Source organism: Pangasianodon hypophthalmus, chromosome 17 (genome assembly GCF_027358585.1).
Source record: "Pangasianodon hypophthalmus isolate fPanHyp1 chromosome 17, fPanHyp1.pri, whole genome shotgun sequence".
In the NCBI taxonomy this organism is placed as follows: domain Eukaryota; kingdom Metazoa; phylum Chordata; class Actinopteri; order Siluriformes; family Pangasiidae; genus Pangasianodon; species Pangasianodon hypophthalmus.
Genome location: NC_069726.1, coordinates 10,206,840 through 10,234,191, shown reverse-complemented (window position 1 = coordinate 10,234,191; position 27,352 = coordinate 10,206,840). Strand labels below are relative to the sequence as shown.

The window sequence follows — 27,352 nt, the reverse complement described above, 5'->3', positions numbered from 1 at the left end:
TACCCAGTCAGCATGGCCAGTTTTGCCCTCTAGACTCCTGATACATAGTCAGGAATTGTACTCACAATTCAAACCCAACAATACGACATACTTTTCTGTTGCGCCCCCCCCCAATGTATGGTTGTTTGCCAAACAGAAAAACCAGGATTTGACATCCAAAACTCACGTGACATTATAGCACTACACAGACTACGACTAGTAAATACCAGAGTCAGGAGAATCTTGTCCTGTGAGAATCACACTGGCTTCTCTGCAGAGATTTTTGGACTACTCTAGTGGCATTCGGAAGAACTGTTAAGAGGTTATTCCAGGGAAGGGAATAGAAAATGAATCCAGACAAACTCATGCCCATCTACACTATGTTGTCTTGACATCTTGCTGGCAGGCTATTTAAAAAAAAAAAAAAAAAAAAAAAAAAAAAAAAAACCACAACCTAACATTTAAGACTGAGACAAGACATGATCATGCTGCAGTACCTTTTATTCAGAGTTTAATAGATATACAATACAAAAGTTCATTGCCAACAATACTATAAAAATTTGGTTAGAGACAGTCAGACTATGTATTTGAAGCTGTAGGTAGTGTCGCAGGACAGCCTCTTGCCCTTGCAGCGGCCACACAGGTCCTGGCGGTGAGGACGCCGAATGTCAATGTGCCTCTGCTTCCGCTCACAGCAGCAGCGTGTCCGTGCACATACCTGAGCAGAAAATAAACTGTGACCAATAGGAAACCTGCTGGTGTGCTTGTGCTGCTTGATGGGATCACTGGAATGGTAAGATACAGGAATTAACAAAAGCAATAGTCAATTTAATAATAATAAATAAAAACCCACACCAACCTCAGCAGATCCACTGCATTACCCCCCCCCCCCATACATATTCAAGCCTACAATCACAACGGAAAGCTGATTAAAACAGGCAGTACCCAACCTGACACTGAATCGACTCCACTCTGTATGGGTTCAGGCCAGCCTGGCACTTTCTGCAGTGCTGCTTGAAGTACACCTGGTAGAATGTAGAGCATTACAAGGTTATCCATTTCACAAAAATGAAAAGCTGAGGTCAGAAACATACTCCAAGCCAATATACAAACACTTGGTGCTTGGCAAGAATGGATTCACATCCAGTTACATTCCAAAATATATTAAAGACTACTCCTAATGTAAGGCAAGTGCATGCTGCACGGTGGGTGTTGGAGTTAGGGTGCTGTAGCAGGGTATTACAGACAATTCTTTTCTCCCTGTGCGCTGTGGTATGCAGCAAGGTTCTCGTTCATGTGCTGCAACACTGGTTCCCAAGGTGGTCCTGGAGTAATGCTTCCCCACTACCCCCATCCCTTTCTAAAAGCCCTTCCTGAGATGAGGTGGTCATGTTAGAGAAAGGAAACTGTCCAGGACCAGAGACAGGAACCTGCTCAATTCAGGACTGGTGATGGGGCAACCTAGTTGTATTTCACACTTATATTGCAATAACAGGTTCTGCCCATTTAACCAGGCATAAAAAAAAAAAAAAAAAAAAAAAAAAAAAAAGGACCCCAAGAACACATCTGCAAAGCTTAAGCAATCTGTCCAATACTTCAAGCACTACTGACAATACAACATTTCATTGAGATTAAAAACTTCTAATTGTATTGATAAAATTAAAGTGTGATGTAATGCCAAAGTGCAGTATTCTATACATGGTAAAATTATATTTACTACATAGCCAGCATGTAGAGTGATTAATAGAAAAAGGAATAACTTCTAAAGCAGACTTTTGCAAGCATGTGCTCTGAATAGTGATGCACACAGGCTACCGGTGAGCCATGACTTCTCTCCATCACTCAGTGTTGAGCAGTTTATAATCGTTCCAGTAATCTCGAATATCCGAGCCTATATATCGAGGTACTGGTAGAGTGCTGAGTGTCACATGGAGTGGAGTACGTTTCCGGTCTCGCGACCAACTAGCATGTTCAGCTACCTTGCAAGTTCCGGAGATGCACCACACGTACGCGCTCTCCCAGCGGATGTTACACTTGCTGCAGTGGTAATAGCCATATTTCTGCTCCAGGAACTAGAGAGGACAAAAAAATTAAAATAAAAGTCAGAGTGCCCAAAGCATTTGACAGTGCATTTAAAAACAAAAACAAACAAAAAAAAAACCCAAAACATTCCAACTAACCTGAAAGTTAAACCTTGTGGGCGCGCGACTTTGGAAAGCAGGGCACTGACGCTCTTTTCCCCGCGCGCTTCCCGCCTCGGTCTCGCGCGTCTCCACTTCCGCTGCGCAGTTTTCTTCCTCAGAGCTGCCCAGCTTCACATCCCTGTCAAGTTCATCAGCGCGGGCTGGCACTGAAAAGAACCTGCGGTCAAACACCGGCGAGTAAATGGCAACGGGACGGGAGAAGCGCACGCTGTTGACCGGTGTGCTGGGGACACTGGCTCTCAGTGGACTGCTGGCTTTCACTTCCCACTTATCCTCGCGATAAAACAGCGTTTTAGGTCCCAGAGAGCACTGCACCGTGGCGTTTACTTTGGGATTCACCTGAACCCCGAACTCTCTGGTGTTAGCCTTGCGCACGCGAGGAGTTAAATTGGGGTTGACCTGAGACAAGATAGCTTTTAACTGAGCTCGTTTGTAGATTTCAAAATAGTCAGGAATCTCGGGCATGACACCAAAACTGCCCTTTTTGTTCCAGTTCTGGGGTTTGAATTTAGTGTTCCCATGGTAAAAGGGGAAATAGCCAGGATAGCCGCTGAAGTTATATGCAGAAAAGGTTAAGGCTTCCATCGCGATCTAGTGTCTATAAGTATAGCGTGAGCACAGCTGCTTATTTATGGCGTCTCTCGGTGCTAAAGCGCACACTGCACTGGCCTGTGACACTGATGAGCTGATGAGGAGATTGGCAGCAGGTGTGAGGCGCGTCAATGAGCCAGAGTAATAACACGGGCTCAATTCCAAATGTCTCCCCGCTGAATTTATAGTGCACTTCATGGCCTATATAAGCCATTACTTATAGCCCAGTGGCACAGGAGGGAGGGGGGGAGTGTAACTTTGTTTTGTGCAGGGACAGGAATGATTACAGAGGAGACAATACTGAGTAATCAGTGAGACACTAGGCCAGTCCTCAGCCAGTGTGTCTCTATAACCTTCTCAGTCATCTGCATCCAACATATCTCACAGAAAAGACTTTAAATCTACAGCTGTCTTTAAACACTTAAAGCAAGCACAGAACAGTGGAGGATTTTGTGAGTATTTTAACATTAGGGTGATATGGGTTACATCATGAGCACGTGATGAAAACTATTCAGCCTGAGAAAACTGAGAAATCTTTTCTATCAAATCAAAGGTCATCAGGAATATATTGTTATTGTGTTGTTGACTTTAATTCGAACTAATGAGCATAATTATGGAGGAATATTTCTAACTATATAGATAAGTAAGTAAATAAATATGTATAATGTACAGGAAATTAGAATAGAATCAATAATTAGCATAATGTAATGTTGCACAAAATATGTATTTCATTATTTATTATGTAACATGAAACAGGTTTTGAAATTAAAACTCTCACTTTTACCAATCAAACACAGAAAGCTTAGTGACTGGCTCATTGGTTAAGTATTTATGAGCATGTCGCAGTCCACAACAAGCAAGCTGACTTGAGTGCTTGGATTGCCAAAGCAAGGCAGTCCCTGGCATGGACACAGCCATGGACATACCATCCGTGTGTGCCTCGGTAGAGCACCAAGAGGGGGACTCAGACCTTGAGCGGTCAGGAGAGCTCCTCTGAAAGGCATAAACCAAAATGAGAGGCTTCTGCCATAAAGTTTGCAATTTAGCTGAGCTATGTCTGATGTCAAGCCTTCTGTATATGCTCAGAGAGAGAATTTCTTGCACTTGTTGTTCTGAGTGTGGGACAGCACCATGACTGAATGTTTTGCGGTTAGCGGTCCATCTGGCTAGCAGGACTCCAGAATACAGTTGGATGCATTTTTAGGTTGACCAGCTGCCAGGGAATGCATCCATTCTTAAAAATGGCTATATTGTTTATATAGCCATGAAACCTACACAAGTAACAGATGCTGGCCCCAAATGTAGTCTATAAAGAGTGTTTCATTTCAATTCAATTCAATTTTATTTGTATAGCACTTTTAATATTTAACATGGACATTGTCACAAAGCAGCTTTAAGGAAATAAATAGATTCAAATTAAATTAAACCAAAATAAATTGTAAATATGTAAATTTATCCCTAATGAGCAAGACAGTGGCAAGTAAAACTCCCTGAGACGATATGAGGAAGAAACCTTGAGAGGACCCAGACTCAAAAGGGAACCCGTCCTCATCTGGGTGATAACGGATAGTGCAACTATAAATAAATCCCTTGCATAACTGTGTACTACATGGACAAATAGTGTAACTGTGCAACCAGTAAATTCATCACAGTTTTCACAAGAAGTCTGGTTTGTTAAACCTATCCACAGTCCACTGATGGAGTCCTGAGTACAAAGCTGCTTGTGGCAACTGCAGCCCCAAAGCCACTACAGCAATGAAAGTCCCAAGCTGTCACAGTACAACTCCCCATATGAGATCCCCAAGCCATCTCCACAGCCTCCAAGTGACACCATCCCAAGCAATCCCAATGATCTTCAGGCCGTCCATATGGGGCCACCCCCAGCAGGAGTGAGCAATCTCACCCGATAAGAACTCCAACCAGAAGTAGGGCATCACGATGGATCAGGCAGGTCAGGAGAGCAGAAGGAGTCAGGATCACTGGTATCTCAGGAGTAGCATGAGGTTTCACATTTGGGTCACCTGAAAAATAGTTATAGGAGTGTGATATTAAGGCAGGTCAAGTGCCAGGTAATGCCTCCCCTGGCTACATTTTTGTTACATCCATGAAGTGTACACAGGTAACATATGCTGGTTCCAAATGTAGATTCTAAAAACACTGCATGTTTGGGCTACCAGAATAATAGTTACAGCTTTGTATGCTCTCAGTTAGTAATTGTTCCACAAATGGTGTGCACTAGCCTTCCTACAGAACCTGATAGACAATGGAAGGACTCACCTACGCTGAAAGTACATGTGGTGACCGTTACAGTCCATGGATGGTGCTTCACTGGGGGCTCAAAAAGTTGTGGCAGTTTTTCTGAAGGGAGCCTTCATACTGTATATCACACTCCCCCAATAACCCAGTGTGGGATCACACCCTTGTACTAGAGTCTTTTAAGACCTCCCTTTATGAACCCATGTATGCATGCACGCTTCCAAAAAAGTGAATAGGCACAACAACACAGATGCGAGAGTTTTAACATGTTTAAAGAACACTACACCTTTTCAGTGCATTTTAAAAAACAGTATACCTTTTCCAAAAGAGTTTGGATCAATTTCATACATGTGATTATAATTCAAATTCATACATGTGATTGTTTAACAGACTACTCTTTCAAAATTTGTGGGGACAATATTGGGTAGATCAAAAAGTGGTAAGAAAAGCATAAATTATGCAAATGGTTAGTTGTAGAGTCAGAGAGTAGCGATTCATTTGGGATGCAGCCATAATTCACTCTTGTACAATTCAATAGCAGGGTTCTCTTTCCCTTCCTGAAATTGCAAAAATATTATAATCAGTTGACATGACTTTTCTTGCTTCGCATAATCTGATGGATACTTCAACAGATTTCAAAATATATGCCTTAAAAATCTAACCTTATGATCTTACAGGATGGTATTTGCACTATAGTAGGCCTGAATCCTACATCATCCTAGAGAGGCAAGGGACCAGTTATAAAACATGATTTTCTGTGATGTTTCATTACCACAAGTAAACAGAGAAAGCAGCAATAAAGATAAGTTATCTGTTTTATAATCAACCAGTCTCCTATAGCTAAATTAAATTCTCTGACTTTCCTTTCCTTTCTTTACCTGAGCTGTGTCCCCTGCTCATTTTGTGTAAATTTGGGCGGGGATGCAGTCAGGTAGGTCAAGATGCAATCTTACTCCTGAGATGCCAATGATCCTGACCCCTTCCGCTCTCCAGACCTGCCTGATCCATCCCGATGCCCTACTTTGGTTGGATTTCTCTTTTCACTTGGAAACCACTTGCTGCTGCTGAGGATGGCCCCACACGGACAGCGTAAAGTTACATGAGGTTACTGAGGATTGTACCACTTAGAAACCGTCAAGATGGCTTTGGACTTGTTTTGATAGCTTTAGGACTACAATTCCCACAAAGAGTTTTGCATTCAAATCTCTATCAGTGAACAGTTGATAACTTCAACAAAATAGACTTGATGTGTAATGGACTTTCGTGGTTACACAATTGCACTTTTTGACCATATAGTATACAGATATAGAAGGGAATTATTTATAATTGCACTATCTGATGTCACCCAGATGAGTATGGGTTCCCTTTTGAGTCTGGTTCCTCTCAAGGTTTCTTCCTAATATCGTCTCAGGGAGTTTTTCCTTGCCATCATCGCCTCTGGCTTGCTCATTAGGGATAAATTTAAAATTTATATCCTGAGTTTATATATTTCTGTAAAGCTGCTTTGTGACAATGTCCATTGTTAAAAGTGGTATACAAATAAAATTGAATTGAATAATGTGTTAAAGAGGCTGTTATTTTTGTTATATTATGGAGTATTTATAGGGTGGTCTAAACCTCCAACATGTCCTTTCCTTGCTTAACGTTTAAGTTTTTTAAAGAATTTATAGCCTAAATAGGCCTGCTTTTTTGAGTTGTTCAATCTCTGGCTGAGGATAGAGTATAAACTGGCTCATAATTACTTAATTTTTTGTGATTGCTATGGTGCAATGTTATTGTAATTGCAATCTGCTATATATACACTCATATGTGGGTGTCTTCCCCAAACTGCCATCAAATTAAAGCTGAAAGCACACAATAGACACATAGGATGTCTTTGTATGCTATAGCTTTAAGATTTCCCTTCACTGGAACTAGAGGCCCAAACCTGTTCCAGCATGACAATGCCCCTGTGAACAAAGCAAGCTCCATGAACACATGGTTTGCCAAGGTTGAAGAGTGGAAGAACTTGACAGGCCCTTGACCTCAACCCCACTGAATACTGTCTGCACCCAGGACTCCTCACCTAAAATCAGTGCCCAAACTCACGAATGCTTTTGTGGCTGAATGGACAAATCACCACAGCTACGCTCCAAAATCTAGTGCAAAGCCTTCCTGGAAGAGTGGAGGTTATTATAACAGCAACTGGAATGGGGTTGCTCAACAAGCACATATGGGTGTGATTGGTCAGGTGTCCACATACATAAAGAGGGATATTATTATTATTATTATCTAATTTCCAGGTATAGCTCCCCACAGAGTATCTAGCTGTACATATAAATGTATTGTCTCACTCTCTCCAAATGTGCATGCTAATCCAAATATTTGCTATGTGTTCAAATAAACCCACTGAAATATTAACATGGAGAAGAATCTAAGATGGTGTCTTGCATGCATGTAGCCTCCAATTCAGTTGGCACTGTAATCATATCTACAGTAAGAATGTTGGACCAAGTTTCATCTTTAATGCACAGCAGTGGTTGGAGCTTAACACAACAGAAAGTGTAGTTGACAAAAATGTTTGATTCAGCTTTAGGATGCTTTGGTTAATATTGGGTTCCACAGGGAATGCTGTAGCTAATTTACAAACAAGATAACAGGAGAAAAGAAAGGGCATCCACAGAAACAGAAGGCTTGTATTCTGAATTACAAAAAGTTTGCTTACACTCTATGTATGTAATGTAACTTGCTTATATGCAAAGTTAGTGTGTAGCCTGCATGTAACTATACACATAGCACAAGCGTTATATAAGTGTTATATTCTAATCATATGGGTATTAAAACAAACATAGCTGATTCAGAGATTTGACACAGGCAGGTAAATCCATTATAATCAAACAGCAGAGCACTGTATAGTTATGGTTACATTATGTTTGAGGCACTGGTACTACTTTGGTAACTGTCACACTTTGACAGTTGCTTAGTATAATGACATAATGACAGAGAAAATAGTTTAAATTGAAGGTAAGCTTCCTTGCAAAGGTTGTACTTGTATTTTATACAAGTGCCACTTGAAATCAGTGAGACAGAACAAGTGAAGAAATGTATCCATGATGCAAAACATTCATAAAGGGCTCTACACCTCCTTCCAATAAGCTGCATTATATACAGAACAAATGGACACTGGACAGGAGCACACAGCAGGATGTAAACTGTGACACATTTCTGTATCTTAAAGTTATATTTACAGTAGAAAACCTTTAGACACAAGTAAAAATAAATATATAGCAAATGTAATGCAAACCTATTCTGATTGACTTTGCATAGCAAGCTGTCTAAACTAGATCATGTGTGTGTCTAGGCAGAGAAAATCTCCAGGCTAACACAGCTCTGTGTTTACTTCCAGGGTTTGCTATGCAGGTGGGGGTTCACTGACTAAGAGGGGAAAATATTTATGATGCGAGACTGCTGATTGCTCATTTTGCGTAGTAGCTAATGGTGTTTGGTTGATTAGCTTTATGATATAATTATAGACTTTAGAAAACAATGTATGAAAATTTATAATGCAAATAATCACCAAATCACAAAGGATGAAGTAACTATGAGGCAGTTTTACTCTATTCTCTATTTGAGATAAAGCCGGGATTGATCTCACAAAAAAAAAAAAAAAACAAGCAGGGCTCTTTAGGCTGTAAATTCTTAAGATCCTAAGGAAGGAGGCTTCCAACAAGGAAGCAAAATGTTGAAGGTTTAAACCACCATACTCCATACTATTCATAACAGCCTTTTTTAAAATTATGCCTTTTATGTTATGATAAAAGTTAGAAGAAGGAGCCTTTATTGATCCTATATACTTTACAGCACAGTAAAGTTCTTTTCTTCACATATCCCAGCTTGTTAGGAAGTTGGGGTCAGAGTGCAGGCTCAGCTATGATACAGCACCCCTGGAGCAGAGAGGGTTAAGGGCCATGCTCAGGGGCCCAACAGTAGCAGCTTGACAGTGCCAGGGCTTGAACCCCCGACCTTCTGATCAGTAAAAGTGAAAGTTGTTTATATTCACTGTAAGTTCAGTAAAGTGATGACATTGCTGTTTTGAGAAGGTAATCATCAAAGTTAGAGTTAATTATCACTAAGGTGAGCCGGCTAGATTGTTGCAAAGCTGCTAGCTATTATCCGCTGTTATTGCTGTACTGCAATTTCAGTGCAAAATGTTTCATAGATGTTTGTAGAACTTCATAAACGTTTACCACAGTAAAAGAGAATCAGTAACCACTCAGGCCTGTAACTGTGAAAGTGTGGTAAACATGTAGCTTTTATGAGCTTTAAGTTCTCTAACAGCAAACGTCATGTATCAAACGTCCTGAGGTGGGAAATGACATCATAACAACTTGCACATTACCATTAACAAGTTAACAAGGAACCACTAACGCAGCAGAAGTGTGCCCCATTACCACGTGATTTGCACACCCAATTGTGAGTTTAGGATCATGAGACCATCAGAAATCAACTGAAAACCTTTATTTGTGAATCCCGATACACTCACTCAGTTGGTGATAAAAATTAGTTTTATCAGTATCTTATTTCTTCGAAATAATCGAACACTAAAACAAATGCATGCTTGACAATATAGTAAAGTCAGAGAATTGAATTTAGCTATAGGAGACTGTTGTACAGTAAAATCTGCCCATGCTTCAGTGAAGGGTTGGCTGGCCTTTAGTGCTTAGCAGCATCCAGCTTAATGAGCCATGACACAGCTAGCTAACTTCTATCTTCATTATTGTAATTGAATTTCAGCAGTAGAAAACTAATTGAAGTGTGTACACAGTGACACAAGAACAAGCATAAACACATTGAGAAACAGCTAAGGTGTGTCCCAAAAACCAGACTGCACCTCTTATTACTTTTAAGTAACCCTGGTAAATACTGTGAAGTCATTAGCTGACAAGTAAAATGTAAGTAGCTTCAATATAAAAAAGACTGTATATTTCCTTTTCCTACTGGGCACAGAAACTGTTAAACAATAACTCAGACAAAAAATCACCCGTGAGTCTACTATCCGCTTGAATGAAAGCCTAAAGGAAGTGAATAATCAATGAAACAAAATGAATCAAACTGGCAACAGAATCGCATTGTCTGACCAACTTTAAACTAATGAATGGATCACCAAGATTGCCCATAGGATATGAGCTATACCTAAAATATTTGTCATTTGGCAATGGTCACTTGGTTTCCATCTGGGAACAAAAAATAATAATACCAAAACACACACATACACTCACTCACTCTCTCTCTCTCTCTCTCTCTCTCTCTCTGTGTGTGTGGGTGTGTGTTCTTTATCTCTTAAAGCAATAAAAGCAGTTGTGATTATTTACATTTACTCATTTTTATCCAAATTGACACATGTGAGCTGCAGATAAGGCTTAAGGGCTTTGCTCAAGGGATCAGCAGCTTGGCCAGTGCTGGGATTTCACAACCTTCTCATTAGTAGCCCAAAGCTTAACCACTGATCCACCATCACCACCAACACACATCATGTGATCTCCAGTACATGATCCTGGTTCCAATAAACATGTAAATTTCTGGTCATTTATAACATTTGCATTGCATGAAGTTTTGGATGTCGCAGTAAGATCAGAAGTCCAGGAGCCTTCCTGCTCACCTGAAAGACATTTGTCACATTGAGAAGAGATTGATACTTTGATCAGAAAATCTCATCTAATTATTTCCTTACTGACACAAGGGCATCGAGTCGCTGGAAAAAAGCATACTGTAAGATCTGTTGCTGCAGTATTCGCTTGGCCTTTACCTTCTGTAGGCAACCCTGAAAACCATCTTTACTAATAATAACCAATGTGCCAGATGAAACGCACTCATCTTCCAGGTGTCCATGTTACTGATGCTTAAGCTAATGTCAAAGAACTTACAGCCTTGATAACATAGGCTTCAGCTGTATAATAAATTCATGTCTGGGAACATGATGTTATGACCTTTTACATACAACACTGTTGATCTTTCCTGGTTTATTTGGCCTGAGAACACAAGACCAGCTTGTGATGAAGAACTGAATTGCTTTCAATTATAATAATTCTTCTAGTGCTAACCACAACCCTGACCAGGATAAAACAGTGACTGAAGATGAATGAACTCAGTGCTATTTCAGTTGCTGAGGGCAAGCAGTGGTCTGCACTTTCTAGGAAAACTTTTCTAGGAAATCCTGCTTTTATTCTAACCATTGTCATTTTCATATTTAAAACATAATATATAAAGCATTATTTTGATCTCCAGATGCAGTCATTCAGCACAAAGGATGTGCAAGCCTTTTTTTTACATTCTGGGAAAGGATCAAGCTAAAACAGTGTGAAACTGTTAAGATGCACAGCTTATTTGCAGGTGGAAATATGGATCTGGAGCTCAACTCCTCAGTACTTTTTAACCTCTGTTCCCAGTTTTAAACGCAAAACGCAACACCATGTAGCTTTTTCCACGTTTTAAAAACTTTAATGTATTATATAAGCTATTCATGTTTTTTTTGTACATGGTTTCTCTTCAGGAGTTTAAATGCATATATTTGCTTTGGATTTTTGCACTTTGTTTGGGCGTTGGGCGTTAGACGGATTTGTTTACGCAGAGCAGTGGCATAGTAAAAGCTCCATTAACGTCTTAAATGCATTAGACATATCTATTTAGGCAGTAGTGCTATGGTTAATGAACTAAAATGGCTTGTTTGTTTGCAGGTAGGCCTAGTAATTACTCCATTACCTTCATTAAATGCTGCCTGCAGGGATGTAATGTGGGGCACTGAGCGCTCCCTGCGCTTGGACACCGCTTTGCGCGTGCACTCTCTGGTTAATGACTGACAGCTACACTAGCGGTAGAAGAGCACGCGCACATGAGGCACGGTCGGTTATTAACATATTAGACCTCAAAGCGAACATCAACTCTCGCAGTCAGAGCGCTTAACTACTCTTGCAGGTGGTATTCAGAGGGCCATGCTCCGGAGCGCAATGCGTGTGCTGTGGCTGGTCCTGATTCTCGGTGCGGGCGCGTTATGGACGCGGGCTGCGGCGGAACCAGGCGCCGGGATGCGCACGTGGGACAGGTTCAGTAAACTGCCTTATCCAGAGGATAAAGCTTTCCTGTACGACACGTTCCCCGAGGGCTTCATATGGGCCGTGGGCACCGCCGCATATCAGGTGGAGGGCGCATGGCAAAAGGACGGCAAGGGCAAGTCGGTCTGGGACACTTTCACCCGCGCAGGGAGTCGGGTGTTGACGGGCGACGTGGGCAGCGACAGCTACCACAACCTGGCGGGAGATCTGCGCGCGCTCCAGCAGCTCGGTGTCACGCACTACCGCTTCTCTCTGTCCTGGCCGCGGATCTTCGCCAACGGTACGAGAAGTACTTACAACGAAAAGGGAGTTGAGTATTACAGGAGTCTCATCCTCGGACTGAAGAGGATCCGAGTGGAGCCCGTGGTGACTCTGTATCACTGGGATTTACCGGAGAGCCTGCAGAACGCCTACGGAGGCTGGAGCGACCCTGTGCTTGTGGATCTGTTCAGGGATTACGCAGATTTTTGTTTTCAAACCTTCGGCTCAGATGTGAAGTTTTGGATCACAATGGACAATCCGTTTGTCGTGGCCTGGCACGGGTATGGGACTGGAGTTGTGGCACCTGGGATTAAAAATGATCCAGACATGCCTTTTAGAGTTGGGCATAATCTTTTAAAGGTAATACACATGCACTGAAATACACAAAATCAGTACAAAATCAGGATGTTACTGAGCTGTTCTGTGGATGTTGTGTTCACTACTATGTAGGGATGCACTGGTCGCACTTTTAACTTTTTCAGTACTATAAAGATATCAGAACTCTTGGTATGAGCTGAAGTTAAGATCAGTTGATGTAAATATATATGTTTTGTTGAACAGTGAAACAGTCATGTTACAGATTGTACTATATGCTTATAGGACGTTCAGGGCGTCAGTTACAGGGTTTGGTGGGTCTGAACTCCCTAATTAAGACCTTGACCCCTCCAAATAAAGTATGCACAAAAGCCTGAAAAGGTTACTAATCTTATTAGTAAATAAATAATTCCCTGCTTGTGTTAGAGATACTTATTTTACACCTGCAGGGATCAAGTGAAACAATTCCGACATTGTATTATGAACTATTTCATCTGATCACCAAACCAATCACAACCCAGTGCATAGTATCTCATGCCAGTCATAACACAGTACATAGCATCTCAAGCCAATCATAACACAGCGCACAGCATCTCAAGCCAATCACAACACAGTACATAGCATCTCAAGCCAATCACAATACAGTACATAGCATCTCAAGCCATTAATAACACAACACACAGCACCTCAAGCCAATCACAACCCAGTGCATAGCATCTCAAGCCAATCATAACACAGCACACAACACCTCAAGCCAATCATAACACAGCGCATAGCACCACAAGCCAATCACAACACAGCAGGCAGCTCCAACATTCATTAACATTTATTCCTTACTTCTAAATTATTTTTGGATACTCGCATATTTACTCGCTTGAGGAAAGAGTCAGTGCAGAGTCAATATCTTTCTTTATCAGTATGAATACATTTTGGTGATATTTTGTATAGCACTTTAAGACACATTAATTTGATTACTGACTGACCTTTAGTTGGGTGCTTTGGAGGCCCTGAGCAGCTGAAGTTGCTGAGTGATGTAGCATAGTTCCACAACCATGGGCAAAAATGAACTAGTTACGTACTCTGATTGTATGACATTCTAATATGTGGGGAAAATATACTGTATCATTGGCAAGGAGAAAGCTCAACCCGGAAGCATCACTCAGAACAATGCACATGCTCTTTTATTGACAAATTCACACTTACAGCGCAAACACAGACTTGGTGGTTAACCACAGAACGGACTTGATGAGGGTAAACCTGGCTGAGGTGACAAAATCCATTAACATACACTGACTTGACAGTATAACATGTACTGGCACAGACAAATACACAAGACATTTAAACACCAAAAGCAGATAGCAGGTCAGCTGTGTTTAAGCAAATATTTAACTGATATAGCATTATGCTTAGAATATTTGTATAATATATATAATATAATACTTCACTGCAAAAAAATAACAGCAAGTCAAAATTCTTACATAGAGTCCAGATTTATCTAGTAATTCCTATTATAAGTTTACAATAAACCAAATATAGGATTATTAAACCTATTTCTAGAATGTTTTATTTATTTCAAGCTTGAAGTAGTCTTGTACTATTGGCAGTGTTGTGTTACTTTCAAGAAAGAATTTTCTACAAAAAGAATAAGAAATTTAAAAAAAAATCAGAAATTAGTAAAAGTGCCTCGAAATAGGTTTAATAATCTTATATATGGTTTATAGTGATCTTATAAGAAATAAGAAATACTAGAATAAGAAAATAAGAAATACTAGAATGTTTGACTACATTCAGGATATTTTAAATTGCTGAGATAGCATTTTTTGCAGTGTTCTGCTTTTTAATGAGTATACAGGATCTACTAGACATTACATAAAGTAAAGAAAAAAATGAAATTAGTGTCAGACTTCAGTTCATGGAAACATGTGTCTGTGTTGTGTCTCTATAATCATTGTGGAGAGAAAAATGAAAACAACCCCCTGGATGTTATTGTATGATTAGCACTAGGCTTGAGACAATACACTAAAGCCACAATACGAGACGTTGATTTGAACCCACATTTCAGACAGTGGTCTAGCCAGCTGCGATAGAACCCGGAGTGCACGTACTGTATATACGGCAGCTTTACGGTAACTACCTTCAGGTGGCTATGCTACGGATCTGCTGTGAAATCTGTACATGGTCAAAATGTTTAGCAGTAGTGTATTATGGGCCATTTCAGTATAATTTTTTCCAAGTTCATGCAGGCCAAATGAAATGAGGCTACAGGCTTTGTGTTTGACACGTACACCATAACGCTCCCTTCTGATTAGCTGAACTTTTTGGACTACTAAGTAAACATGCTTTGAGATAGTTAGTGCTCTGTATGCTACTACCTCTGCTGCTGCTGCCTAGTGTGTAAGAAGAGTTAGAGCTCATAATGAATATTAAAAGGAAATATCGCAGTATGAACAGCAAATTCATCTCACCAGTATTTTGTGTCGCGATATTCGAGACAGTGATATTCTATCTCATGCCCAATTAGCACTCTGTGAATCTATCAACTAAAATGTTATCTCATTTTTAACAGGTTTATACAATGAATGTATAAATCATACTGATAGATAGCATATATTTCTTTATCAGAATGTCATGTAAATAAATTCGATCTTTTCTTATACTCCATAAAATTATGATGAACTGTATTTTGACCCATTTGCCTCTCACTGTCCTGCACCAGGCTCATGCTGCGGCGTGGCATGTGTATGACGAGCGCTATCGTGCCCGTCAGGGAGGGAAAGTGTCCATAGCTCTGGCGTCCCACTGGATCAAACCAAGCAGGACGAGGCAGGAGAGCCGAAGGGCTTGTCAGTGCTCGCTGGACTTCGTGCTGGGCTGGTTTGCTCATCCGCTGTTTGTAGATGGAGATTACCCACCATGCATGAAGCACAACCTCACGCACAGGCTACCGTCATTTACCAAGGCAGAGAGGGAGTATGTTAATGGCACGGCTGATTTCTTTGCCCTGTCTCATGGGCCTGCTCTCAGTTTCCAGCTGATTAACGACAGCCTGCGCTTCGGGCAGATCGAGGATCTGGATCTCCGCATGCTGCTCTACTGGGTTCACTCAGAGTACAACAAGCCTCCCATCTTTGTAGTGGAAAGTGGCTGGTTTGTCAATGGCAATACCAAGACAAAGGATGCCAAGCACATGTATTACCTCAAACGCTTCATTGTGGAGACTCTGAAGGGTAGGTGAAGGGAAGCAGAAACTTAGTTTAATAACCTAAACAGAGCTCTCCACTCCAGTTTTTGGGAGTTAGAGAAAATAAAATCAAGTTTACTTAGATATAGCACATCTAATGCAGCTCCTGAAGGGTTTCATAATGAGTTGGTGTTGAACTGGTGGTAAACTGTGCAGGACAGAGAGTCACCAAGACTAGAACTGAGAGAAATGAACACATGCACAGCTGTCTGATGTAGACCAAAAAGAGTGTATTGAATTGACTGTGTGTGTATTGAATTGGCTGACCCTAGCTAGTCAATCTAGTTAAATTATTTTACTTTTTATTTTCTACTTTAATGATTCAGGTTGCCACTGGCTGAATAGTTAAAAGAAAGAAAGAAAGAAAAAAATTGTAAGAGTAAAAATTGGTCCACAGTTAAAGCACATTGATCAGTCAGAATCTTGCAAAGCCATAATCTTGGTACTAAAGGGTTCTATTTTGGTGAAGAGCTGTTTAGAGATTTGGGGCATCAAAGTTTTGACATTCTAGCTAGCAAAACCCTAAAGTGCTGTAAATTACAGCTATGCTCTAAGGATGCTTTAAATTTACATTTACAATATTCTGAGACATTTATAAAATTCTCTCTCTCTCTCTCTCTCTCTTCACTTAGTGTGTATTTTTATGTAGACGTGATTGGCCATGGCCACCTATCTTGCATATTCTTCCTGGATGATGATTGGCTGGCAAATCCTTATAAAATGTAATGTTCCACTTGACCCTTTCATGAGCAGTGTGTGGATTGTCAAGTTACAGTCATTTGCTCTCTACACTATTGGCTATTAAATGCAGCATGTCTTGGGTGTCTTTTTTACAAAATCTCTGTCCTTGACTCCAAGATCTATCTATCGAATATATGTAAATATATATATATATATATTGAAGAAATTTCTTCAAAAATGATATTATCTATCAGTTTGGCCATTAACATTAAATATTTTAAATCTGAATGTTACTTTTTGTTTATAAACACATTGGAAATTTTTTCTTCTCGGGTATAATATTTTAAACCTTTTTACTCATAGTATTTCTAGACATGAGCAAAAATTTAAATACCGCACCAAATATTTTGCTAATAAAAAAATACAGTACAGAAGAGTAAGAGTACTGTAATAGTGCCAGTAAAAACATTTATGCATTTAACTAATTTTTGATTTTAAAAAGATTTAACATAATAGTGAAGTAACAAAATGCTCACAAGGTACACGGTCTTCTAATGAATCTTAAAATTTGAATGAGGCAATATATTTTGTTTGGTTTTATACCAATATAGCTGTAACACAAGCCATAATACAAATGCTGATCCCGTCCTTATATTAGACTTGCAAACTGTTACAAATTTGCGAGAATGAGAATATGTTCAGAAGAACAAAATATTTCTCACATCAAGAAAAACCTCATATTTTTTCCGATGACATCAGCGTCCGAAAGCCGATGTCTTGGTATACATAAGTGGTATAAATAGTTTTTAAAATATCATATGTTAATTAATCTGTGAACACATACTGATGTACTTTCTTTTTGTTACTGACTCTTCTCAGCAATTCGACTGGACAAAGTGAATGTGTTTGGATATACTGCCTGGTCATTGCTCGATGGCTTTGAGTGGTATCGGGAGTACGGAATACGGCGTGGTCTTTACTACGTAGACTTCAAATCTGATCACCTGACGAGAGAGCCAAAGACCTCAGCAATGTTTTACAGTAAACTGATTGAGAAGAACGGCTTCCCTCAGCTCCCAGAGAATAGGCCTCTTGTTGGAGTTTTTCCTTGTGATTTCACATGGGGAGTGGCTGCAAACTCCATACAGGTAAGGAACAATGTTATTTATTTAAGCACTTCTAAAACTAGAAGTAACAGAGAGATGTGCTCACCAAACATGCCTTAATTAAAGAAAAAATAACTCTTACTGGCTATAGTGCTGCACTTTCTGGTACACTTTTTTTTCTAAAATGGAAACTTTTTAAAAACTTTTTTATTTACAGGGACTATTTCTATTGGCCATTATACATTTTCATTAATTATTGGTCATTTAGATGAAGTGTTCCTTTAAGGAGAGCATTTAATATTCTACTCCTGCACACAGCAAGCAGTTTATTAATATTTGTATTGCATAATATGATGAATAAAAATTAAATTTAGTTTAGATAGATAGATAGATAGATAGATAGATAGATAGATAGATAGATAGATTAAGGTTGCTACACTGTAGAGCTTCTTGTGACAGAGTTTGGGGAATGTGCCACTTAAGTCTTCAAGAAAATAAAAAAATACACATTAACTATAACTTCCGTATACTTTGATCCTGGATCAAGTGAAGAGCTGAAAGACAAACTTCTGAGCCATTATTTCTGGTCTGCTATTTGACCATCAGACTTCAGCACTAGTTAATTATATGTAACCTATTAAGGCAGATTGTAACTTTAAAGTGAACATTTGGTTTCTTTAATAATTACAACCAGGAAAAGTCATGCATTTACATACACTTATAATCTGCTCAGTAATCATGTATCTTTATAAATACATAATGTTGGCCTTTGATTGATAACCGTCAGTCTGTCTGCCTGTCTGTATTAAGATTGGGGTGATGACTGCTTCCAGAGTAGCTCTTCCCCAGCTTGATCCAGTTATCCTTACTCACGTGCACAAAAAACCTAGATTAATGGTATATATCCAGAATTGGGAAAAATTTCATGTGTCCTTAATTGTAAAATCCTAAACTGCTTTATTCCATATAAATTAGATAATGATTGTGATATTAGTGTGCATTGTAAATATACTCACTTTATTTGTATTCAGAGTATGACCTTACTCTAAATACAGACCCTTGCAGCCTGCAGTTTGCCAAAGTCACCTCACTGACCCTGTTTGTCATTACGGCTTTATGTGAGTAGGAAGATTCAAAGGTCGGAAAGGAGAACCCAGTCTCCGTGCATGATCCTGGAGTGTTCGCCTGTGACCCAGATTCACTGCCAAATTCTAAACTCTAAACAAAATGCATTATAATCTATAACAGTGATGTCATCTCCAGTCCTATACAGAGTTACAATTCTAAGATTTTCAACACAGTGCTTATTTAACCTGAAATTAATTAATTTGTAGTTAATTTCAGTTTGTTTATAGTTAAAAAGTTGCAAAGTTAACTTTATAAAGTTTACTACTTTTTGGTAAGTTGTAGAATTTCTTATTAAATATTCACACCATAATACTGAAAAAAAAAAGTCCTGACTGTCAGGAAGCCCACAAGCATCAGTGTCAAACCACACCCACATTTATCATATACAGTGGACAGATGAGTGACAAATACACTACATGGCCAAAAGTATGTGGATACCCGATGATCACAACCTTGATGAACATCCCTTTCCAAAACCATGGATGTTAACATAGACGCCCCTCCATTTTAAAATTTCAAAATTTTAATTGATTTTTATTTTTCTCTACGTTTTATTCTGTATTGCTGGCAGTATGCGAGCAAACCTATATACTGTTATACACAGCAATATCATATTATTGTCTTTGCCCACCATATTATTTACACCATTTTCATACTTCTCAAACCTGTCACTGCGTCCTTGTGCCCTATGGATGAGGACATTGTCATCTTGGAAGAGACCACTCAATCAGAATATACAGTAAATGTTTCATTATAGGATAAAGGTGATCAGGCAGAACAGCTGTACTGATTTGCAGTGACCCAGAACATGCCTGTATAAGAGCCAACAGTTTTTTTTCCTTTCAGTCTGTATATTGGGACCACTTCGGTAGGTCCTTAATTCTTAATATAATATTATAATATGCCATTGAATACGCTAAAGTGGTTTGACAATGTATTCATGTGAACAGGTGGAGACCACGCCTATGCAGTTTGTTGACTCAAGTGTGTATGTCTGGAACATCTCAGACAATGGAAAACTGAAAAAACTGGAGGGTGTGGAAATCCCCATGCACAGAAGGCGCCATTGTGCTGACTTCGCTGCAATCCGGCAACAAGTATCAGATATCCAACACATGCATGTTTCCCATTTCCACTTCTCCCTCAACTGGTCCTCTATAGTCCCTACAGGCCGTGTATCAGAAGCTAACAACACCTTGCTAAGCTATTACCACTGCTTTGTTAGTGAGCTCCGGAGGGCCAACATCACCCCAGTGGTCACTCTTTGGCACCACACTGGAAAACTCTCCAGTCTGCCTGTGCCACTGGAGACCAAAGGAGGTTGGCAAAGTGAAGAAACAGTGCATGCCTTTGCTGGTTATGCTAGGCTGTGTTTTCAAAGGCTTGGGGATCACGTTAAATTGTGGATCACGTTGAATGAACCCAATGATGAAGACCTTGGCTATGCAGTCGGCCATCAGTTGCTTCGCGCCCACGCTCTAGCCTGGCGTGTCTATGACAGTGAGTTTCGCCAGTCACAAGGTGGTAAAGCCTCTTTGGTGCTGCATATGGACTGGGTTGAACCTGCGTTCTCTTTCAACCATGAAGACATGGCCCCTGCCAAGCGAGTTCTGGATCTACGTGTGGGCTGGTTTGCAGAACCCATCTTCGGCAGGGGAGACTATCCACCAGTGATGCGCCAGTGGCTCCAGCAGCGAAACCCTTTAGACCTGTTCAACTACCACTTACCCACATTCAGTGAAGAGGATCGACAACTAGTCAAAGGCACCTATGACTTCTTTGCCCTCAGTCATTTCACAACCTCCATGGTGTACAATGAAGTGGAGGATAAGTACTTGTTCAAGGACACATTAGAAGTACAGTTGATTTCAGATGTAACCTGGATAATGTCTCCAAGGCGTAACTCTCCAGTGGTTCCTTGGGGCCTACGCAAAGCCCTCAACTGGGTTGCTTCACATTACAAAGGCGTGCCCATTTATGTTATGGCCAATGGGGTCCAAGAAGACATAGCCAGATTCAAAGACAGTCTACGGGTTTACTATCTGTACAACTATATCAATGAGGCCTTAAAAGGTAAGGTCACTCCTACTTTGGAATATCTGCCAATATTAGAAACAGAATATATGCTTTTACATTTTGAGGCTTATTTTGATGAGTGATGGTTCACTCAGTTCTATTAGAGTACACAAAGTGTGCATCAGAAGACAAACACCACCAAAGCCAATTAATCATTAGACAGCACAGTACAGGCTTAGTTCACTGACCTTCAGTGAGCCAGTGAACACTGATGTGAGCCACACAGACATATTTCACAACAGCATATGACCTATTTTGAGAAAATATTTGTTTAACTACTTAGTAGATTTTTTTTATCTTGTTTATTTGCTAACAATCCAGCTATATCAATATAACAGATTAGAGCTTATTAATAGTTTCTCAACTGTCTGTTTTCTTTTCCAGCATACGCACTGGACGAGGTCAATTTGAAAGGCTACTTTGCCTACGCATTTAACGACAGGCATGACCCTGGCTTTGGCATGTACGGCCATGTCCAGGAGGAGGACATAGTGAAATCCTCTCTAACCCACTACAGAAAAATTATTGACAATAACGGGTTCCCGGTCCCTGGTAGCCCCCCACAACACTGTCCTCGCAAGCCTGAAGACTTACCTGCGTGTCATGTGCTGGCCAAGCGCCCTGTTGTGGGCTTCATCTCTCTGGTTGCTTCTGCCATGCTCATTACTATGGGTGTTATTATATACTATTGCATGAAAAGACCTAAATAACTAAGAGTCTGTGATTTGGGTTAGTTACAGCTAAGGAGCAAGAGGAAATGCTACCTATTTTTAGCTATTGCTACAGGACTACTGACTGCTGAATTAGAAATACACACTGTATGTACCTAAATGAACCCAGATTGAAATGTGAAGCTTGTTTTTGGTTGTATTTTACAATCGAAGATATTTGCATACAAGGATGTAGAATTCTTTATATTATCAGATCCTATGTATTTGTGTATGTATACACACAACTAATAGATCCAAGTATTGCGAGCTAATGTTAAATAACTATCTGCAATCCCACCAATACTGAGTACTTAAGACTAAGTGCCCAGTGGTGTCACAAGTGTTTTCTCAGCTGGCATGCAGGCTGTATAGTCCAAAAATTCATCCTGCCCTTAATTTACTTTCATGTCTTAAAATGGTCTTGATATGTTTTAGCTTGTATATTTTATAGAGAAAACATGCAGCACTTTAATAATCTTATCTATTGTTCTGAATATATATGTATTAATATATGTATTACATGGAAAATATGTGTTGAATTTTTGTTAGGTGTTATATTTTGTGAAAAATTATGTGATAAAAAATAATAAAGATGTTCTGCACTCCACTAAAAGTAGAAAAAAAGATTTCACAGTTTCACACTGAGATTAAAATTTCTGAGGCATGACAGAAAGAGTACACTACAGAGTTTTCATTTAAACCACCCAAACGCTCCAGCCCCCGTATTTATATTAACTTGTCTGTATAAAATACCTTGTGTTAACATGAACACAAACATGAATCAGGTGAAAATCTTTACAAAGGTTATGTTTATTACAAAGAAAATTTGCAGATATTTTCAGAGCCAAAACAAAAATACAGTAAGATGACATTAGAGAGAAATCAGAACATGAAGTTGTCGAGTCCATCCTCCATAAACTTCTTATAGATGGCCATGAACTTTGCCACGAAGGCCTCCAGGTGGTAAATGGCTTTGCTGCCCAACTGTAGTCTGTGTTCGTAGTAGGCTGCCATTTGAGCCACCTCAGGTTTCAGATGGCCATCACAATTACTGAGCAGCTCAGACACAAGCCCCTACACAGTGAAGAGACACAAAATGACTGCAAATCAAACTGCCTTGAAGAAAATTATTTTAAATGGATTTTAGCAGCTCTGAACTGGTGAGCATGTAAGAGAGTGGAATATGATCAGAATTGGCCAGACTATACCTTCATGATGATTTCTGCTGGAATGCAGTGAGTTAGTAGTTCATAAAGTCTTGCCCGAACCTCCAAAAGTCTTGAATGAAATGAACAAATTAAGATTTCTATCAGTTAATTACATAACAGCCATAAAAAGGTAAACATTCAATCATTAAGACCAAAGCTCATAGTAAATAACAACTTTAAAACACAACAGCCTAAGAGTTTGACAATCACAGGCCTAAATTAGATGCTTATTATTTCCAGTCCTTATGAACAGGAGACTGCTGATACCAGGGATGGACAAATCACTAGCCTGGGACAAACAGATTTCATGCCCAGGCTATTATTTATTTATTTATCCCTAGTTGCCTGGTGAACAGGTAGGGTTAACCAGTGAAAGAAAATAAAACCTTACACCTTACTGGCTTTTGTAAACATTTTCATATAATATGTGGTTTTCATGTTGTGTGGTAGTTATGTTTAAACTTAATGTGGTTCAAAGTGGTGTGATGCATGTTGATGCTATAGTACACAGACATCAGCTGAGGCATGAGCTAGCTGGTAGCACAACGTTTTAATTAGCATGCACAGATTCGAAACTGAGTGGCGTGAAACACTACCCAGACTCGATTAATATCCTTGACATGCAATGTGAGGACGGAACAACAAAATGTTAGCCAATGTTTTTTTGTTTTTTGTGCAGGGAAATTGTGATGTGCTACATGATCATTTACTAATTTGTTTCCCATCATCTGTATTAATGCACTTAACTGGCTTTTGCTATCTGTTGTTACACTGTTAGCTTCCACTTTTTAGCTGAATCATTTACATTTACGGCATTTGACAGACGCCCTTACCCAGAGCGACTTACAATTATCTCATTTATACAACTGAGCAGTTGAGGGTTAAGGGCCTTGCTCAAGGGCCCAGCAGTGGCAGCTTGGTGATGCTGGGATTTGAACTCTTGACCTTCCAATCAGAAGTCTTAACCACTGAGCTACCACTTCCTGAAGTTGCCCAGAAACCTAACTAATAGGTTTCTGGGCAACTTTTATTTGCACGGAGGGCTAGCTAATGAATTTATCATTTGTCCACCCCTAGAAACTTTAACACACAATAGTTACAATTGTTCCAAGAGTGGGCTCGGTAGCGAGACATCACACCTAGACATACAGTACTAACCTTTGTGGGCTCTGCTGGTTGACGATGGCGTTAGCTGTCTCTCTGAGGTACACTTCCCAGTCTGTTTCAGGGATGTCCTGATCTGCAGAGAAAGGATACCTGAGGACAAAACAGAAAAAGATCAGTTTTTTCCCTGCAGCAGGTACTGTTTATATAAAGAAATGATGATGTCTGCAGTTTCCTTTGATCAAAATATTACATATTTTGAGAAATATACATAACATAATTCGGTTTCACAACAAGGATCTACATCCAGTCTTGCCCCTGCCACAGTCACTGGCCCTCACTCACTGTTGCACTCGACAGGCCTCGCACATGAGAAGAGCTTTGCGAAGATTGCGGCCTGACTTCTCGGCGATCTGTCTGGCCAGCTCAGTTGGGAGATTAAGCCCTTCCTTTTTGCACACGCCCACCAGAACACTGCACACCTGAAACAGAGAATGAACCTGAACTGAAAAGTCACACACACAAAACCTTTCAGTAATCAGCGAGCTGCCTTCTAACCTCCACCATGCTGTAACTGCAAAACGTGCTGAAGTTAAACTATACTGGTGTATAAGGCTGAAATTGGGATGTCAAGAGATCCAGTGATAATGGATTCTGTCATTTAGTACTTTTAATTTAACAATGAAAAAAAAAAAAAGTTAACAAACAAGTAAAGACTTATGCAATATGCAAGTTAATATGGAATAGGTTTCTCTGGGGACAGCTTTTCTACATGTGTCAGTGTTGTTCCATTCAGTTTTCATGGCCTCTCACAAGTGATAAACTGTGAAGAAGCTGCTTTAGGTGTATTAACATGAAGAGGATTCTGTAGCCGTATGGAAGCAGATATTCATAGCCACCTCATATCAGCCTTATTCCACCCACTCAGCTAGCTAGTGAATGTAACCTGTCTGGCTTTCCAACTGCCTCGCTGTCAAACGTAAAAGCCTATGTTTTATATATATGACGGTTTGAGTGGTTAGTGTAGTTACCTCCTCAGTGCTGGGCAGTGGCACTCTCACAGCCAGGCACCTGCTCCTGATGGGAGAGATCACTTTAGAGGTGGAGTTGCAGCACAGGATGAGGCGACAGGTGGCCATGTATTTCTCCATGGTGCGGCGCAGGGCATGCTGCGCGTCTTTGGTGAGCCGGTCCACCTCCGTCAGCAGCACCACTGCAGTTAAGAGGAGCACATGAGACATTCTGCACTTATAAACATTACAAAAATATTATAAACCTTTATAGATATTCAGGCACTGTTGACACACTTAAGAGTAACAAAGCATAAGAATACAGATAAGCAATACATGTGTGCAGCCAATAGTGATAAACATACAAGTATATACAACTGTCATATGTAATCAAAATGAAAATCTATACTGACCTTTGAACTCTCTCTGCGTGCTGGATTGTATCTGCTGAGACTGAGCCACTGTTTTGATCAGCTCTTGGATGACGACACGGTCACTGTTCCCAGCATCACTACAAAACCAGACATACCAGTGGGTAATGCACCAGTCCAGTGACTCGGTTAAAAATAATGGCACCCTGAACATGTGGCAGCTTACCTTGGATTCACCTCCAAATGGTAGTTACTGGCAATTGTGTTGATTTCAATCTTTTTTTTAGATGGAGCCTGTATGGGGAAATATACATCAATGCAATAATCAGAAACCTGCACTGAGATGAGTTTTAACTTACTGATGTAATCACTGGTTACTTCCCCAAGCATTTAAAACTTCTGAAAGGAGTTTTTAGAACGTAATGATAGTGCTTACTACAATGGACTGGTGTTCAATCCGGAGCTTCTCCACTCCGGCACCGTACAGCTCACGGAGGAGACACATGATTCGTGTCTTTTTGCCAGCGCCAGATGGACCATAAACAAGTAGGTGAGGGAAGTCGCCACATTGTACCTGAATGACACATTATAGGAAGAAAGCACACTTATGGCCATTTGCACCAATAACATTGATTATAAAGTGCATAAAAATGTCTTGCGCTCTATAATTGTACTTGATATTGAACTTCTGAAAGGAAAATGTTCCAACAAAATGGTCAGAAAAATTCTTTAACAAGGTTTCAGATCCTCCAGTCAGATTTTATTGTCTTTCTTTTGCATGAGAGGATATTTGACAAGTATTTAATCGTCACTGCATAAGTAACAAAAGTAATGATATTTCTTTTAAGATGATACACAAAATCTATCAAGTGAAAGACACTTTAAGTATCAAGTACAGCTCATTTTCTAAAGAGAACTGGGAGAATACTGAACATATATTTTGTATCAATTCTTGTACTTCTCATTCTTGGAGGAAAAAAGTGCAATTCCTTAACTAGAGGCTTAATGCAAATCTTGCCAACACATGATAGTAATTTCACAAGAAGACAAATGTTTCTTACTGATTTGCTTTTAATGTCACATTCATAGGAAATGGAGTGGTACAAAAACTAGTTTTGGTATAAAACCTTTCAAGGTTTTTTAACTTTATATTTGATTATATTTGATTATTATTTATGTATTTTAATTATTTGAAATATAACAGTGTAATATATAATATTTTTCTTATTTAAAATAAGAACGCAAAAAAGAATTCTTTCTACTAACAATGTCTAAGTTATTGTTTTAAATGTGACACTGACTGCATGCAATGCAGATTTGTATATTTGTTGTTTAATATGTGAAGCATTTTTGTGTGCATTTTTATGTAGGTTCAAGCTGTAACTGTAAAAACAGTTAAACTGGTATAACAAATTTAAAAAAGTGTGTGTGTTGTGTGTGTGTGTGTGTCTTCGGCATGGTAATTTTGTTCTGTTCCAAAGCACGCGCCTTCTGTGACTAATCTGATGTTTACTAAATACACAGCTAGGTAACTTGAGTCTAAACCGGCTAGTTAGTTAGTTAGTTAGTTAATGTGAGAAAACACTAGTAAACTTTGGTATAACAGCCATATAATTAGCTTATATGTGTATATGTTCTTAACTGCTAGTCCCGGAACAGTTACCTCATTATCCCGGTTTACATGGTACACAACTGCTATTTTCTCTCTCAGCTTGTTACAGAACACACAACACAGACACAATATACACACACAACACACACACACACAAGCTGGCTAACATCCTAGCTAACTGGTAAACCGGGCTTTGTGCAGTCCTTACCAGGTTTTTTAGCTGATTTGCTTGCTCTTTGTGATAGTCCAGCTTGGCCAGAGATGTTGGTCTGTACTTATCAACCCACAAACTCATGTTGTTTTACAAATGACTGAACTTTTAAGCAGCTTTGTGTCTGAGCGCGCGCTTTGATTGCTGCTCCCGCGGAATACAACAAACCCGCGCGCGCACACACAGCTGTCACACGGCTG

The 27,352-nt window shown here is 39.8% G+C and overlaps 3 protein-coding genes across 4 annotated transcripts; 1 reads left to right on the top strand and 2 right to left on the bottom strand.

Annotated features, from left to right (window-relative positions):
- Positions 1 to 464: 464 nt before the first annotated feature.
- Positions 465 to 2,846, bottom strand: zar1l (zygote arrest 1-like). Of its 2 annotated transcripts, none has more exons than XM_026941963.3 (4): positions 2,160 to 2,846; positions 1,959 to 2,051; positions 930 to 1,004; positions 465 to 697 (listed from the first exon to the last, which is right to left on the bottom strand). In XM_026941963.3, exons 1-4 carry the CDS (start codon positions 2,766 to 2,768, stop codon positions 554 to 556), a joined length of 921 nt encoding a protein of 306 aa, XP_026797764.1. In that variant the 5' UTR covers positions 2,769 to 2,846; the 3' UTR covers positions 465 to 553. The 2 variants fall into 2 exon arrangements, with proteins under 2 accessions (XP_026797764.1, XP_026797765.1); XM_026941964.3 differs by having other exon boundaries at positions 645 to 764.
- Positions 2,847 to 11,866: 9,020 nt separating this feature from the next.
- On the top strand, positions 11,867 to 22,326 carry kl (klotho). Its single transcript, XM_026941591.3, has 5 exons — positions 11,867 to 12,739; positions 15,411 to 15,921; positions 17,496 to 17,764; positions 19,801 to 20,923; positions 21,311 to 22,326. Exons 1-5 carry the CDS (start codon positions 11,999 to 12,001, stop codon positions 21,634 to 21,636), a joined length of 2,970 nt encoding a protein of 989 aa, XP_026797392.1. The 5' UTR covers positions 11,867 to 11,998; the 3' UTR covers positions 21,637 to 22,326.
- A 91-nt stretch (positions 22,327 to 22,417) lies between these two features.
- rfc3 (replication factor C (activator 1) 3) lies at positions 22,418 to 27,352 on the bottom strand. The gene is made up of 9 exons (XM_026941945.3): positions 27,150 to 27,352; positions 25,766 to 25,903; positions 25,556 to 25,623; positions 25,372 to 25,469; positions 24,980 to 25,161; positions 24,294 to 24,430; positions 24,003 to 24,101; positions 22,845 to 22,914; positions 22,418 to 22,710 (listed from the first exon to the last, which is right to left on the bottom strand). Exons 1-9 carry the CDS (start codon positions 27,234 to 27,236, stop codon positions 22,519 to 22,521), a joined length of 1,071 nt encoding a protein of 356 aa, XP_026797746.1. The 5' UTR covers positions 27,237 to 27,352; the 3' UTR covers positions 22,418 to 22,518.